Here is an 18125-nt window from a genome sequence, read left to right on the forward strand (position 1 = left end):
ATACCTCATTTAAATGAAGTTTGTACCTATTAATTTGAGAGAGAAATCCTTATTTCTCATAACAAAGCGATAAATTTCTATGCAAACATCACAGTGTATGTGTAGAATATAGACTTATGTATTGTTTTGTGTGCCTGCAGTTTTCATCCATGCAAACACATACACAGGAAGTAAATAAAAATAAGTATTATTTTTAAAGGAAAGGGAGAAGTAGTTCTATAACTCAAAACAAACAAACAAAACCCCAAGCAAACAAAAAAAAAAAAACCAAAACACCAAAAAACTTTTCAAATACCAAAGCTTATAAGTTTGTGGTGGTTTTTTTTTCCCCCTGCCTGAAACCAAATAATTTTTCAGATCTAGTTTGAAAAAATTGGTAACATGTTCTGTGTGTATTTCTGATATTTCAGTACCTCAAGTTATTTTTTGTATTCAAATTTTTAATAGGTTAATATTTAATATTAAAAACAAATTAGGAGAAAACATTGCTATGTTTTCCCTCTATTTACATTGGACAGGGCTTTTCTATTATGTCAGATACAGAAAAGTCTTTTTGCAATTTCATGGAAAAGTAACATTTACTCTCAGTATTTACGCTATTTGAGCCATATATAAATGCTTTTTGCCATGTTTCTACTTACATTTATCAGTAATTGCAAAATGAACCTGTAGAAAATATTAAGTATGTTACTAACTGCTTCTGTTCAAGAAGCCAATCTGTTCACCAGTTTAACTCCAGTGTGTCTTTTGCTGCAGAGAGAATTCAATTTGCATTGCAGTATGTAAGATGTGCAATAGGCATGTAGGCAACTTGTAAATTCTGAGCAAGAAACTGCAGTCGGTGGAAAAGTCAGGCAGAAAGTGTACGAGCCATTTTTTATGCAAATTGTTTAAATTTATAAACTGTTGTTCTTTATCTGCTGTATTAAAGCAGCATGTAGTGAAACAAGAAAGTGAAAACTGATGTGTTATATGCTGTATAGGGAAAATACCACAGTTTATAATAAAACTAAAGCTTTATTGCCTAACCAATGTCCCACTACTGGTATTTTGAAGCTGGAGAGTGAATGCATGACTCTTGTTGAAAGATAGGAGAGAGTTTTACCAATTTTTACCTGCTTGTTTTTGTGGTTTTTTTCTAAGTTGTATCAGAAGATATTTGTTACGTTCTTGAGTATTTTCATTTGTTAAGCACATGTTCTCATATAAAACTGCAAAATTGTTTATTGTATTGTAAGGCTGTTGTCCATCATTGCCCATGCTGCTTACCATCTTTAACAGAAAAGGAAAGAACTTTCTGGGTGTGGTGGAGTGTCTAGAGTTTTTGTATTCAAGTGTTGTGCCAGAAGCTTTTTGAGAAAATAAAGAAAAAAGATTAGGAGTGAATGAAGAGGAATCAGGAAATAGAACAGGCTGAAGAGAGACCTCAGAGGATCAAAATACTAAGATTGAATAGAGGTGACCGAAAAAGTACAGGGACCGGTGAATATCTTCAGCTTTTCATTGTGAAACTTCAAGCAATTTCCTAGTGATATCTTGGCCTGTATAAAGTCTAAGAGAAAATTTTCTTCCCTTTCAAAAGGGACAGAGCTTATTCTTAGCGTTTTCCTCTCCATTATCCTCTGCTGTTTGCTGTCTTCCTATATGCATATGTCTGCACATATGTTAACTTCCTGTTTGCCTATATGCATATGTCTGTACATCTGTTAACTCAATTATTGAATGTTCTGTGGTTCATTATGTTCTATGTTCCTCTAAAAATAATTAAACTCATCAGAAATTTACAAGCAAAGCCTTAGTTAAAAAACAAAACTAAGATTAAGAGTTAATGGAGAAGTGATCCTAATAAAGTGACACCAAATGAGCCTAAAAATTAAATTACAATTTAAAAAAAAAAAAAAGCAAACCAACATACAGAAAAGTCTTAACTCATTGTTTGAGGTATAGAACAACTGGTACCACCTGATGTAACCCCCAGCGTAGTATCACACTGTACACAAAAAGTAGTTGAGTCATATTTTCAGTCTTAGTCTCCCATCCACGAAGATGTTTAATTATTTTATAAATTATATACACATACACTGCAGTTATAAATCAAATATTCATTCAAATATGAAAGTATATATTAACAAGTTTTAACTTTTTGTTTAAAGTACAGGAAGCAATACAGCTCAATAAGAAACTAACATCAGTGAATAAAAGACAAGAGACTGAAATATGTAATCTGAAGGAAGTAAGTATAGTATGCATTTCTGAGTGCGTAAGTGGGATTCTTTGGGACTTCTACAAGCTGCTGTAGTATTTATAGAAGTAGTAGACAAGCAGCTGAACTGTTCTTCATTCTATGACTAATGGCTAAATTAGTTTTATGCTCCCTTTTTATGCAGATACTTCAGATGAATGCCAACTAAACTTTGAGCAGCTCTGAATAGTTTCTGTAACTTGGGAATTTTTGTTTACCTCTACAGCGTCCTACTTGTTTCTTGTTAATTATTAGCAACCTCTCTTCTTCCTGTGCTGTGTTGTCATTGCTTCTCCCATCTGATATGGAAAGGTAGCAGTGGTGTTTTCAGTTTAGTCAGAGAGATAGAACATGAAGAGTAGTTGCCATAGAAGGAAGCTGGTAGCTTGAACGTAGCATAAAAAGCGTAACTGAATCTCCATCAGAAATGGGAAAGTTTTGTGACAGGGCAACTGAGACATTAGATAATAGTGGTACTATGGACAAAGTTGTTGTCTGGCCATTAAGGTCTTTTCTGCCCTCATCTATTCAGAAACTGCTATTTGCCAGGTACGTTTCTGAGTTGCACTCTTGAACATACGGAATAGTGGGAAGAATAAAGTTCTCTTTTCTTGTTGAGCTGTTTCTTAAGTACTGACAGGAAAAGAGCAAAGGGACCCTCTGAAATCAAAATTGTCCTGTAAACTCAGTATCTTTCCATACCACATCTTTTTCATATCTCCTTATCTTTCTATTCCACTTCCCCCCTCCACTTTGATTCTCTGGGGATTTTAGGTAGGGAACAAATACATGTTTGTTCTTGGCCTAATGTTAATCCCCAGCTTCCAGATGAATGCTTTGGACTACCATGGAATCTTTGCAAAGTTTGTGAATTTCTTGCAAAACAAAAAGGGGCAAGGGGGGGAGATAATTTGTAAATGAGGAGAAGGGACTATGACCATTTTATTTTTGGGTTAAACTGATGAAAAATTGGATGTTTACCTACCATGATCTTTCTTTGCCTGAAAAAGGAGATTTGAAGGTGCAGAAGTTCTTGAAAACTTTTCCTGAATTTAGTGTTTTTTTGTTCTTAAGAGCACACAGCCTCTTATTGTTAAGGTTCTTTGGAGTGTGATGCCTCTAGAAGCCTGACTTAAAATTAAATTTTATCTTGAAATAGAAACAGTTTAATGTTGTTTCATTCTTACCTTCTCTAGTGCTTTACTTAATTTTTATATTTATTACATGGAGATGTTTTAGCCACAATAAAGATTTATGAATCATTAATTCAATCTAGATTTGTTTAGTTACATATTAGAATATAAAAAGGCAAACCTCAGTGTCAAAAAGATCAAGTTTTGAAGTGACTGTTTGATCTCAAAGATTTCAGAACTCCTACCATCATAGAAACACAATAACAGTAAAGCAGAACACTGGAAAAATTCTCAAATTAATTTCTAAATCTCAATTAGGTTTTATGGCATTTAGAAATGTTTATTTAGCTACATAATTCAAATTATAGCTTATAAATATATATATAGGTTTTATATATAATATATAAATATATATATATAAATACTACTACCAATGAGCAACAGAAAAATACTGGAAGTTGTCAGTGGTGATAACTTTCCTCTATAGAAAAGCCATATTTGTTAGAATGCTAATATCATCATAGCCATGAAGATCTGAGGACACTTTGTCTTGTGTGCATTGGGTACACTTCAACTGTACAATTCCTTTTTTAAAGGAATTGTAATTTTTATGTGACAAAAAGAGGGACATTAATCTAAAATGCAGCATATCTTTATTGTAATATATTGTAAATATCAAAATTTAGGAGTTCTAGAAATTTTCAAGCATCACAGTAAATTAGATTTGTTGCTTTTGGTTAAGAAACCAAGAATAATTCATTACTTAGAATTCTCTAAGGGAAAATAATTTGAGAGGTAAGAAAAGAAAAATATTTAAGGAAATTTTACATAGTGAAATTTGTGAGTAACAGAGGTGTGCGAGATAAACTGATAGTGATTTATGTACTCCAGTAATCAAATGTATTGCTTGATCCATTTTTTTTCAGCTGTACTCTTGATTCTTAAGGTCATGAATTTTAAATAAAATACTGTTAGATAAGCCAAAGAAGGGGCCAACTGAAACTTAATCTGGCTTTCTCAGTTCACCAGGAAATGCCTTTATCCTGGTTATTTCTGAATTTCTTATTGGTTGTTTAATATTTGACCATCTCATTCTGAATGTCAGTGAAAAACTGAACTGGAATTTAATTTCTTAGCCTTTTAATATTCACATAGTGCTGCAGCACTTTGCTATGGCAATGCCTTACTCTGAAAAAAAAAAAGCGTGGGTTTGTTTATTTGTAAATATAGTTTTATTAATAAAGGTTGTATATAATAGAAAGACATGCCTTGTTCCTCAAAATGCAGAATTTCTATGAAAACAGAGTTAAAAATGAACAATAAAGTAAAAAAAATACAGCCCATTTTTCAATATTCCCTATTTCAACAGTTGTAAAACATTTCTGGAAAGTTACATAGTGAGAGAGTGCATATCTGAACTATATCTGTAATGGCCCTAGTTCTGTTTGTGAAGGGCTGTGGGCTCATCTTTTGGATCACTCTGTAAGAGAAGAGAAAAGAAGTGATTGGACCTGGTAAGAAGTGCCCTGAGCTAGTTCCGTTTCATTGTGGTTACCTTGTACTTAGCCTAACCACTGCAAAAGTAACCTTAAAGCAATCAGGTGTTTTCCCTTGTTGGGAAATGTATCTGTTGTAGAGCTAAAGGGACCTACAAGAGATACAAAGCAATGAGAAAACGTTGATGTTTGGAAGAGGGATTACCAGGCTGTTTTCACTTGCTACATAGCTGAAAGAAGTCATGATATCTGCAGCACAAGTTGGGACAACTTATGAAGATGGTTTTATCTGCCTTGGAGCCTTGACTGACCTCTAACAGCTCCAACAACTTGTGGGTTCAAACTTTTTTCCTCTATAGCTTCAGTGCTGGAGTGGGAATGACTATCCTTAGTACTAAAATCTTAATTTGGCTGTCAGCTCTTATCACAGCCATTACTTTGACTCAGACCAGGATGATCTCACACATTTGTTCGTAATGGGAATATGAAGTTAGTGAATGTTATTCAACATTTACAGATAAAAGTAAACTAGTGAAACTATGAAATAGCTTGCATTGAAATTTGACCAAGAAAAGCAGCAGAATGAAATAAACCTTTAAAAAACAGCTATGCTGCTCAAGGCCTGAAAGATTACAAGAGAATTGCACACATCTAGGAAGAGAGCAAAAAGATATGGTTTTGGATACACTTAAAGTTTGCGTAAGGTATCAGCACTGTCTTGGGAAGTGGTTACATCTGCCTGCGCTGGCTGCTTTTCCAGTTCCATACCACCACTTCATGCTGGCATATGTATTTATGTGGCCTTGAGGGAAAGTAGAATGAAAATTTTGTATTGATCAAAACTACATTTTACCGAAAAAAGGGACTAAGTTTTAGCTTAAATCAACTGGCAAAAGGAAAATACATTTAAGGAGCAGGACTGTTTCTTTTGTGACACTCTTGACTTACACTGGCTTGAAGTGTTTCTGAAACTGTGTTCCTAAGCATTGGCTGCTAGCAACACATCAAAGGAATGGGTTTAAAGCCTTATCATTCTTTCTTAGCATTCCCCAAAAACTGATAAAATTATTTCCCAGATTCAATTTAATTTATAGGGTTCAGAATACTACTAGTGATCTTATTAATAACAGAAAGCTGCTAGAAAAATAAGCAAAAACTCTGGGGGTGAAATTTTTTTAATTTCAGAGTACAAGAAAATATACATATTTTATGTATAAAGTTATTTTATATTGTTTTCACAGCTACATAGCTTGTGCTTTCACTCACCATGGAAAACTTTCCCATTATTTTTGGTGATCTGGTTCGTGTTGGTTCTTTTTGGGTTTGTGTTGGGTTTTGGTGGTTTTTTGTGTGGGTTTTTTTTTTTATTATTTTTTTCCTGCCTACAGCTTTGGTAGATTAGCAGATCTAGGTTTGGTTCCAGATGGGTTATTCACATCCACCTGCTGTACGCAAAGAAGAAAATCCAGTCATCTTTTCTACCTCAAGGACGTGATTTACTTAGTACTACTTGTTCTTTCCCTGTGACAAAATAAATAGTAAGATTTTTCTAAACACAATAAACTCTGAGTTTTGGGGAAATATATAGTATCAGATCCATAGCAGGCTTTTGCACCTGCTTGTGTAGCACACAACCTATTAGCTGTGTTCTATATAGCATTAATCTAGTTCTCTGTAAAGACTGGTACAGTGCACCTTTTCACTTTTACAAAGTTAAAACTGCTTGCACCTTCTGCGACTTAAATGTAGGGACTCTTCTTGCATATTTCATTACAGAGCTTTCTCGTAAAAATAGTACAACTAATATATATTGTTATTGCAAAAGATGGAAAAAGCCTTACTAGGTTACAGAATATCACAATTCTAAAGCTTTCCTGTCTTTGGGTTCTATAATTGATTCTGCAATTACACTTAGTACTTACTAGATCATTTTAGATTTATTTATGGCTAAAATACATGAGAAATAAAGCCTCTAGCAAAAAAATGATTTATTTAAAAGTAGGACCTACACTTGTATTTTCCGTAAAACTTTGTATTTGTGAATTTCAGCTACAACGTAATCTTCCCTTTTTCTTTTGTACTGTTATATGATTTTGTCCAGAACAGTTAAACCATTGGTCTGTGATAAGATGGAATTCCAGTTTTGTGAAGAAAAGTTAAACAGACCAAACTTAGTTGTTAGATAAAACTATTACCATTCTGAATGCTTGGTTCACCACTATGGCATCATGAAGAATTCTTGATACTATCTGTGAACAGCATTCATAACCTCTGCTATTTGTCTGAGTAAACGTCAGAGTGCTCAAGGAGAGAGCGATATTAAACAGACTACCTTGTACCAGAATGGGAGGGGTGGGGGAGAACAGGGCACAATATTTATGACTCCAGGAATTATAAGTTGTAATTTAATGAGATCAAAGCATTTGCTGTTTATTTGCTGCACTAGAAGCTTGGAATAAGCTGGTTAGAAAACAGATACCAAAAAAAAAGCAGGATATTTAAAAGATTATAAAGACTATAAAATCAAAGGCATATTTTAGATGGAAAATGGTGTTGTAGAAGCCTCTAATATAAAATTAATTTAGCATTCTCCTGAGATTAAGTAATTAATGTTTCAGGAAAAGCAAAGATCCTCCAAATTTATAGCCAGTTCCTGTTTTTACCAGATAGTCACTGTTCTTCGTTATAATAGGTACTTTATTCCTATTGTATATCTCGGTTGGTAGGAGGTTTTACCAATACCAACTCAATGTCCACTTCTAATATACTTCTTGGAAGAGAAAATAACAAAATGCTTAAGTATCATAAATCCTTCAAATAGAGTAAAATTAGCACAATAACATTTTACCTCGGAAAATAAATTTTTAGCCACTTGTGACAACTTTAAAGTTTAGCAAGTCAGTCTTAAGAATTTCAGTTCCTCTAATTTATTCTGTTGTTTCCATGCATTATTTAAAATTAGGGCATGACTCAGGATAGTTTAAAAGATTTGTCTTTGTTTTGAATTGCAATGCCTATACTGGATGAACTATTTATACGTGTTTCCTGTGTTAAGGAACTGAAGAAAGTAACTACAGACTTGATAAGGTCCAAGGTCACATCTCAGTACAGGGTGGGAGAAGAAAACATCAATCTTGCAGCAAAGGAAAAACAGTTTCAAGAACTGCAACAAAAAATCAGAATGGTATTTTGGAATTTAAACAAACTAAATTTTTGGTGAATATTTTCTGTTCTTCGTTCAGCAAACGTCATGGCAATGATCTCTGATGTATACAGATTAGTGATTCCTTTCTACTAACTGCATCTACAATATAGCAAAACTATTTCCAGAATGACCTTTTCTAGGGAAGTAAATATGCTATGAATATAAGTATAATTTTATAGCAAAAAAACATGTGGATAAGAAGACATTTCAAAATAATTCAGTTTCTTTAAATAACCTCATGATGATTCACAATATCATGTTAATACAATATTACTAAAGAAAATAGGCAGTAATTTTAAATGCCTTTTACTGTTCTTCATGCTCTTTTTTTAAGGAGGCAGCAGTTAGTAAAAAAGTTCAAGAAGAAAACACTCACATTAAAGAAGAAAAGCTGGTGAGTTGTTAATACAACTTTGCTATTTAAAAATCACTTAAGAATATATGTGCAGTATTTTATATTTAAGTTTCTTGAATTATTGTACTAAGCTATTAAAACTAATTAAATTCACTTGTTTACTCTTCAGAAATATTTTAATACTAATACAAATGGGATCTTACTCCTCAGTTTTTAGAAAGTGTATTAGCAAAACAAAGTATATAGTTTGCCACTTTATTCCAAGTCTTAACTTTTGTCTTTAAATTCAGATGCGAGAAATTTGGTATACCCATGAAATTGTTGTTTACATGTCAGTTCAGTACAAATAAGCAATAAGGTTTGCTTAACATGCTTGCTGTTCTGCTTTCTGGTTGCCAGCAGTTTACTATAATACTGCTGGTATTGAAACCAGGTAAATTTGGAATCATGTGTCAATCATGTACAAAAAATCATACAGAACATATACATTTAGAATATTAAGCTACACCTATACATAGCTGAACAGAGTTAAGTCTGTCTTCTATCGCAAACTCAGGTATGTTCCAGAGCAAATCCTGATATTCAAACTAAGGTACATGGAGTCAGGTATCAAACATAGCAAAAAAATTATATTCCCTGTAATAACAGCATAATACACTATGCAGAATATTAAGCGTGAAAAGGGTGGGGTTTTTTTTTTTTCTTAAACAGTTGTAGAATTTTCACTCTGCAGTTCATTAAACCAAACGTGTCAGATAATTGTATCATTCTTGTTCTCAGGGAGAGACAAAAGCAGTAGCTTGCTTGTATACCCACTGAGGCTCATTGAAGGCTAATCCAGCAGTACTTTTCCAATCCGTAAAAGCCTGTTTGCATTTTGAGTTTGCTTTTTAAAAATACTTGCCAATAAACACAGGGAAAAAATGAGAGACATACTCAGGCCTCATTACTCCCACAGCCCTGAAAGCATTTATATGGAGATGGTTGTAGTGTAATTCATATGCATATTTGATATGTATTATCTAAGAGAAGGACTCTATTTTTTTTTTCTATTTTGTTCTGTGGAATTTCTAGGGTTTGATTGGTTGGTTTTCACATATGGAGGGTTTTGGTATAAATCTGGGGAGGGCTCTAATATAGAGATGAACTTCATGTTTTCTCCAAGAACTTGAGCTGGAAGACCTGGATTTCTGTATTACAGAGCGCTACAAATTCATCATCTGGATTAACTGGTTCTTGGTGGTTCTTGGACTGAGGCTGAATATACTATCTAAATTATAGCTGATTTACACTGAACTGTATGCAGAGAAGCAATCTTGTCTAGTTGAATGAACACTGCACTAGATTTAAAACACATGGCCAACTCTGCTACTAACCTGTCAGATGACACTGGGCAAGCCACATCTCTGTGGTTCAGTTTTCTAGATGTAAAATTGAACTAAAGATAAATTAAGCTTCAGTGCAAAAATACTATTTATCTCTGCACAAGAGAATGAATGAAATGAATGATGAATGAATGATGCATGAAAAGGAATGAGAGTACACCCAAAATAATGACTTTATTTTCAGTCTATAGCTGTATCTGTGTATACAATAGAACCAAAATAGATAAATTTGAAAGCTCTTTGCAAGTTTATGAAAGTACTTTGATTTAATAATACGTTCCTCTTTCGATATATTTTGAAGCAACTGAGCACATTTAAGACTGTCTTCTGCCTGAAACAGGTTTTTTTCCTGTGCAGGTCTTGTTTTAGTAACTGCTGTTCTGGTCTTTAGGGAGTAGAGATTGCCTTGGCTAGATCATTCCCTCTGTCTTTGAATCTTTGGAAATGTGTTTTGTAGTGTTTAGTATAAAATGACTCTCTGTCTCCATTCCATCCACATTTTCAGCTAACTGCAACAAACTCAATGGCAGCACCCATGGGTTTGTAAATCTATACCACCCTAATCAACTCATTTTGGGTGGCTCTTTTTTTAGAAGTTACTCTTCTTGAAGTAACAATATAGTCTTGATGACGGTACCACAAAAATTCAGATAGTGATAGCAAAATCTGATGTACTTGCACCATATGATGCAAAGCTAATATGTGGTAGTTCACATATATATTAGGATTTAATTCAGGAGATACAGAATAATGTCACATAAGGGTGATCCATTAATGCAAGTGATTACTTGCCTGTCATATAATTTCTCTGGGATTTTCCATATTTTCCAGAACTGTAATATGGTACCATAAAATTATTCTGTTAGATTACTTGAACTCACAGTGGGGTTGGATTTGATATATTTTATTCAGATTTGCACTGAACTATGTTTAAAGTATCAATGGATTGTTCATTTTAATTGTAAGAAAATTCTCTGAAAAAGAATCAGTTATAATGAGTTATAGTAATGTTATCTCCTCCAGGGCAAAAGGCCAGAAAAACCTGGAGTTGTTCTGATTTCTTCCTACAAGCCCTTCCCCAGTGTTGATGTTGGAGTACATTTTTATATACATGATTTTGTAAACACTGGCAGAATAAAAAAGAAATATGTTAATCTAAAAGACATAAATTATCTAATGTTTAAACTTCAGAAACAAAATCTTATTCAATATATCCTAATTTGTTTGTATTAATAAGGAAATTCTCAGCTCTCTACAATGTGTGCAGGAGCTGCTTCAGCGAATAACCCAAACGAATGTTAGAATGGAAAGTGAATTAAATGCACTGAAAGAAGAGTATCAGGTCAGATTTTTCTTGATTAGACAAGCTGCTACTATATGTTATGTATTTTTTAAGTCCAGGGCTGTTAAAGACATCTGTGTGCTTTTCAGAACTTTTGACCTCACTTCCATTGCTCCCTCAGCTCCTTAACTGTCAGCATGAACCTTGAAGCGCAGTCTATGGTTTCCCTCATTTAGTTCTCCCCCTAAAGTAAATCATGGTTGCCATTCTTATCAGCCATTTCTGGAGGGTAAAACCAGAACATATTGGGGGTTGCTTTCAAGTATTTTGAAATAAAATTATTTTATGACTGTTGTTTCTTGTAATTTTCAGGTAGGTATAAATTTCTTTTCTGAAAAATACTTCAAATTTCAGATCTTCATAGCCAGAGCTTGTTCCCGGTTTTATTAAAGCAGAGGGCCTAAAAAAGAGCATATCCTTAGCCATTTCTTGCTGTGTTGTCTGGTGTCATATTTATGTTAGAGGTGGTAAGTAGTCACACTGGAGAGTGTGGAGTTGCAGCATTCCTCAGTTCCTCTTTGAGCGTGTAAAAGTGGCTCAGAACAGTTTAGATTCTAAATTACAGTAGCAGTCAGATTGGCCCACAGTGCACTAAAGATTAAGGTCATATCTGCTCCGGTCAGATGTGCCATGCAGAGTTCAGGTACAACCATTAATCGGACTATTAATAATTATTACCTACTATTTGTCCATACATAACCACAACTATTCCATTCTTTGCTTGGCCTGTGAGGCCAAGATTTTGAACTTGGATCTCAGTTAATTTGAAATTAAACTTCCTGTGTGCATGTATACTTCTGTTTCTAAGTAAATGCTTCTATGCTAAATTGAAATTAGATTCACTTCACATAAGCCTTTACTTTGTCTTTTAGTAGATGTAAGCAGTTTGCCTTCTGCCACAATATAAATATATGAATTTTGCATTTTGATGAAACAAGTAAGGTTAAAGATGAGTTATGTTCTCCATCAGAAACTAGCTAAAATTTCACTAGGAATTAAAGTATCTGCTTTGTAGTACTGGATAAAGCTGTAGTGACTGGAAGAGAAAGAGAAGTCACTGATTTCAGATGTCTAGGTTCCTGTGTTTATATTAGTCTAGAGTGTTGGATTTTCATGTCTTAAAATTCTTTGATCTCAGAGTGCTCTAGAACCAAAAAGAGATGCTTCTCAACCTGGTGAACAGTCCCACCAGTTCATTATGAATCTTCAGAGTTCTCTAGTTCCTCTTCCATGTAGTGGCTTTTGAAGAAAAAAAAAAAAAAAATTACAAAGCACAGTTTAATGGGAAAAGGTTTGTGTTTTTCTTAGCATGTTTGAAACTTTTTACAAAGATTAATTTAACAGTTCCTTGGCTGTAGAATTGCCTAAAGTAGCATGATGTTCTGTAACCTCTATTATTTATATTTTGGGTCCAGTGAAACAGCTGGATTACTTGCTATTCATACAATACTGTTGTTTGTTAAAGTAAGGAGGTAACATGCACTTTATTTTTTAAGGTGATTGAAATTACTTTGTAAATTAAACCAGAAGCTCACAATAATTTAGTTGATACATAACCTTACTGATGGTGACTTTCATAATATAGGGGGCTCTTTAGGATCTTTGTGTCAGGATTATTGAATAGCAGGTGTATTCTAAAAGTGCTTTTTTCTGACAGGGTTTCTGAGCTATTGTTTCCCATCTCAGATAAAGTTTATAGTATGCCTTAAAGCTCCAGCTAAAACTGTGAATGGTATCTGTGAATCTTATCTTTGAAGATTCCACATAAATGTCTACAAGTGTAAGAAAAGTATAGCTTGTTTTCTTGTTAAGGTATGAATTGAGTACAGATCTCTGTTTTGTAGCCTGTACAGGCCAACCATTGATTTCTGATTGCAATTATACTAATTCTGATTAGAGGGCCTGCTTTGATTTGGGTCCTGTTTATATTAGACATTGGGAAGGTATTAATGTTTTCTATTTTTCTAGCTACAGGACAAACTATTTCTAGTCATCAAAGTTTCAGTGTAGTCTTCAAAGGTAATTTCTTGCAGGCATAAGTACTTAAGATGAAATTGGTGTTACAAGACTTGGATAATTAAGAAGAGGCTCTTGATTCAACCTTTGAAAGCTCTGTGACTATACAAGGACTCCTCAATACTTTGATGTAAATATTCCTTCTTAGTCTTCACTATGGCACTTAAGATCAGCTAAGATTTGATCTCAGTTGAGTTTTGAGAGAGCATTCTGTGCATTCTCAAAACCAAGATGTTCTCACTTGAGAATGGGAATTAAAGGATTCATAACATTTATATAAGCACATATGAGTAATAAGCTTTCAAGAGATCACATCTGGAAACATAAAAGTGGCTAGATATTTTAATAGATGTATTTTTTTGTAAACCTGATAAATATATGCATAAAATGCAGCAATTCCCTTAAACAGCATGATGTAAATACAATGCTATATTAAAAGTGAATGTCACATATTCTTGTTCTTTCCATATGAACTCATGGGGTTATTTTGATTTGTCAGAGATGTCTGTCTTTCTGTTTAAAGAGTAGTCATAAGATATTGTTGGTTTTTATAGCTACTTGTTTGGCTGACAGGTTGATACAAATACCAGGACATTCCAGGGAATGAGACAATGTTAACTGCTTATTTTGCAGTGTCATTGTTTTAAAGCCACAACTGGAACTTATAAAATAGGGAGCTGAATATACAACTTGAAGGGTCTACCCACTTTCCTGCCAGTTTGAGAGCTGTTGCTTTCATCTTTATTGATTCTAGAACCGCAATATGATGAATGGGGTATGAAGGTCATGTATTATTCTTATGCCCTATCCTACATCCCTATCAAATTTGTGGACCTTGCTCATCGAGAAAAAGTGTTTCTTCAGAATAATAGAAAAATGGAAGGAATGATTCTACAGTCCCATGGAAATATTTTCATTCTTATACTCACAAAAAATTACTGGTTATTTCTGAGCTTGAGATGGCAGAATACTTAAACTTGCAAGGTAACATTCAAGAAGGATCATACTGTCCTTTCTCATTCTATCTATGCATACTCAGTGCTAGGATACCAATGTCCTTATGAGTTCAGAAAGACAAGTTATAATTCTTTAATAGATGACAGAATACTTGAGAATGCAAGGAATTCATCAAGTATTCCCCTCTCTGTACAATTGACTTTAACATATGATCAGTTCTATTAATCTGCTACTCCTGATATTTTTCCCTAAGAGCTATGCTGTGAAAAACTATTATATTCCATCTCAGAGGAGGTTACATTTGAGACACAAGTAAAAGCATCCTCGGAGTTAGAGCAGGTTTATCAAAGAGAGGAAGTCTTGGACTCCTAGTTTATAGAACTGGATGAAAGGTGCTACATCAGAGTGCAACTATTCAGACAATGTATTGTTGAATTGTCTCATATTTTTAATTATATAATCTGTCAGAGAAGATCCATTATATTCTTATGCACAACTTTTTCCATGTGTATGAAAATGCTAGGTAGTCTGGATTGTCCTAGTGTTAATACCTGTAAAATAAATTTGTATTAATAGTGTAGCTAAATTAACAGGTATTTTAAAATTGATGTTAAGTGAATCAAGAAGTAGACTCATTTTTAGTTAAAAGATTAAGTAAAAAGGAATTGCTTTGGAGTATTGCCTCCATAACTTAACATTTTTCAAGTGGACTTTCAAAGAAGCTCGGCAGAGTCATAAATATGTAGCTGGTCATATAGCTACATGTATTAAAGTTATGTTTACATTATCAAATATATTTGTGTCATCTATATAGTAGATAATGGATGTGGTAAGTCCTTTATCTTCCATATTGTTTGCTATAAAAATGTGATAGGATAAAAATTCCAACAGTACCTGAGATGTGTTTGAAGCTACTGTTGATTTACACAAGACTGCTTTAATTTAGCGCAGTAAAGCTGAAAGAGTTAACCCAAAAATGTTGCAAGTACAATTATGATAGTATAAAACTTAATATTACTGTTATTTTAATGCACTTCTATTTCAGTGATCTAATAAAAATAAATTAAAGGATAATCAGACATATACTTCATGTTCCAGTAGATATGTTTTAGAATTTAAAGTTTATATGGTTTATAAGATAGGTTAATAAACAATTCAGGCAGAAAAACTGATCAGAAAAATACAAATATTTTCTTTAAGTATACAGTACTTTTTTCTTTAAGTACAATGGGTCTAGATTGTGCTACATTTCATATTTCTCATCTCTGGACTTTATATTACTTTTTCAGCACATTAAAACTTATGCAGTGAAACTGAATAATGGCAAGTGTTTTTATACCCTTTTATAGCCATTTCTTTTTTCATAACCTCCCCCTGTTTCCTGTTAGCTAAACTATAAGTACCTTTCTGTTAATTTATGAAAATTATTGTTGAGGTAGCACATTATCACTGATCTGTATGGCACTTCCAGCATGTTAGAAGCAAAGGTCCAAGCAACATAAAACACATCAAAATTCATTAATGCGGTATTGATTATTTTTTGGATAATTAATTTTATTGCAGACCCTTGAAAGAGATAATGAGCTGCAAAGGGAGAAGGCAAAGGAAAATGAAGAAAAGTTCCTTAATCTTCAGAATGAGCATGAGAAAGCACTAAGAACTTGGAAAAAAGATGTAGGTTTATTAAATTAAATGTTAGAGTATTAAAAGGTTTTTGAAATAGTCATCAAGCATTTCAGGTAATTCCTAAAAGCCAAGAAAATATTGCAGAAATAATACAATAAAAACAACAAATTTCTTTTCCAGTAATGCAGACTGTTCTAGAAATGAATATTTTTAAAAGGTAAATTTAGGAGAAATGTTGACTTCTGTGCTCTAAAAGGTCACTGCACTTCCTGCAGTTCTATAAAGCAAGAGCCAGGGTATTAGGTGTTACCTTAATTTAGCACTTAAAAATATTCCAGAATTACACACTTGCCATTGCATAAATGTGGAAGCTGATATAGTTTTTAATTTACATTGAATTTTATGTATTTTTCAGAAAATTTGCAATTTTTTACACAACTTATTCAAAGAATACCAGCATTTCTAGGCTGCACTCTTGTACCTTGAAAAACCTATCAGTAAACTGTCATATAGTAAAAAATGAATGTAAACCCACATAGACTGAAGTGACACAAACTAACGGTACTTCTGAAGGGCCATATGCCCAGATGAAAAAAAAGCAGCCTCGAACTGAATCGGGTAGAGATACTGAAGGCTTGCATTAAAGCAGAGGTCCTGATTTGACAGGAATTGTTCAACATGGACTGTGGGGTGAAAGGTAAAAGGTAAAAACCTGTATGTCCTCTCAGTGAATTCCCCTCTGTGTACACCTAAACAATAGTTTGTCTTCAGTATTTGCCATTCTTTCTACTACCTCATAATTTTTAAAGAATACTTCAGTAATTATTTAATCCAAAATAATTAGCAAAATATTGTAGCTGTGAAAATTGTCTGCAGTAATAAATGCATGTTTACAAGTAAAAAAGATTAACACTTCTTCACTAAGACAAGATCTGTTTAGTGTGTGGAAACTGGACTCTAAGCAGCATTTGTTTAAGTCCGTCTTTTTTATTTCTCTGTAATTGGTACCTACTGCCAGAAAGGTTTTGAATTTGGTAGATTCTCGGGAGGCTGTGGGGAAATAATGCAAAGTTGTCCTTGTAATCCTGTTGTCTAAGGCTAACTCTTTTGAGTGCAGCCACTATGGAGATGACTGCAACCATGAGACTACAAAATAGCTGAACTGTTCTGATGCTCACTGCCCTGAGAAGAGTTGATCTCCCTGATTCCTAGGAGAGTCTTATATCATAGTTTCCTGTATAGACATGGGAACTGGCCCTGCTTATTTCTCAGGAATGTTTGCAACTATTCTTTAGAAGATAATTCTTTTTTCTCTCCATATTTCTTCTATGGCTAACTAGAAATTTGGTCTCTTAATATCTTAAAGTATAGCATCATCATGGATAATGTTAACATTATACACTGCTCTGGAAATATTTGTAAATTAAATCAAGGTATTTCTGTAAAATTGCCCTTCTGTTCTTTTTACAACTTGTATTTTTGACCATCCTTTTTCTTCTAAATACAAAAATTTAATTGTTACATGCTCACTGAAGAAGCATTGGATACTTGAAGCTATTTACAGAAGTAAAGTGCCAAGCAAATTATTTGCTGTTGTAGTTTCTTGACAATGTAGGTAGAGAATGAATGTGGACCGGCATGTTTATTTTTGAGCCAAAAAAGGAAGAAAGCTACAAATACAAATCTCACTTTTTTGTGCATTGCTACTTGAAGTAAATGGTGAAAAAAACCCAATTAATAAAAAGTATAGTCTGTAATGGAAATGTGGTGAAAATTTTGGTTTGAATGAAAGGGCTCAAAATTATCTTACTTTGTACAAAGAAATTCCTCAGCATTTATACTTTCTTTTAAGGACTTACTTTAATTTGCTAAGCTGTTGATACCCCTGTAAAATACTGGTTTACATATTTGAACATGTGTTTGTGTGCTCTTTGTACCCTCAATTATTACAGCAGGAAAATATGAGAAGAGAGATAGACACTATTAAAAATGAGCTGAGTTCCCTTAAAGGAGTTCATAGACATCTTGAAGATTATCATCTTCCTCAGGGAAATCAGCATTCCAAGCAAGTGGAAAATCTGCAGGTAAGTGTCTGTAATAGCTGCACTGCTTTCCATTTTCTGTAAAAATATTAGAGAATGAGAGACATGACACTTTTTCTAATCTGACTGTCATGTCCACTGATCGTCCTTTGACATTGCTGAACCAAAAAATTTATCTGATGTAATAAATGATCCAAGATCCCATTAAAACTGTACTCAGAGAATGTTCCCCTTTCTTCCAGAGGGGCACTTATATCATAGAAACTTGAGATGTTCATTACCTCATTAATAAATTTATACATAATAGATAGCAATTATCTTAAATA

The 18125-nt window shown here is 33.5% G+C and overlaps 1 protein-coding gene across 1 annotated transcript in view; it reads left to right on the forward strand.

Moving 5' to 3' along the window:
• Window positions 1–18125, forward strand: part of CCDC73 (coiled-coil domain containing 73) — a gene marked incomplete at its 5' end in the record, with an annotated part of 31904 nt that overhangs the window by 876 nt on the left and 12903 nt on the right. Inside the window, 6 exons of the mRNA XM_009584690.1 lie at window positions 2154–2233; window positions 7927–8055; window positions 8411–8470; window positions 11054–11158; window positions 15695–15805; window positions 17710–17841. Coding sequence (XP_009582985.1) covers window positions 2154–2233; window positions 7927–8055; window positions 8411–8470; window positions 11054–11158; window positions 15695–15805; window positions 17710–17841 — 617 coding nt within the window. The remainder of the gene's footprint in view (window positions 1–2153; window positions 2234–7926; window positions 8056–8410; window positions 8471–11053; window positions 11159–15694; window positions 15806–17709; window positions 17842–18125) is intronic.

The sequence above is a fragment of the Fulmarus glacialis genome, unplaced genomic scaffold (genome assembly GCF_000690835.1).
Source record: "Fulmarus glacialis isolate BGI_N327 unplaced genomic scaffold, ASM69083v1 scaffold26269, whole genome shotgun sequence".
In the NCBI taxonomy this organism is placed as follows: domain Eukaryota; kingdom Metazoa; phylum Chordata; class Aves; order Procellariiformes; family Procellariidae; genus Fulmarus; species Fulmarus glacialis.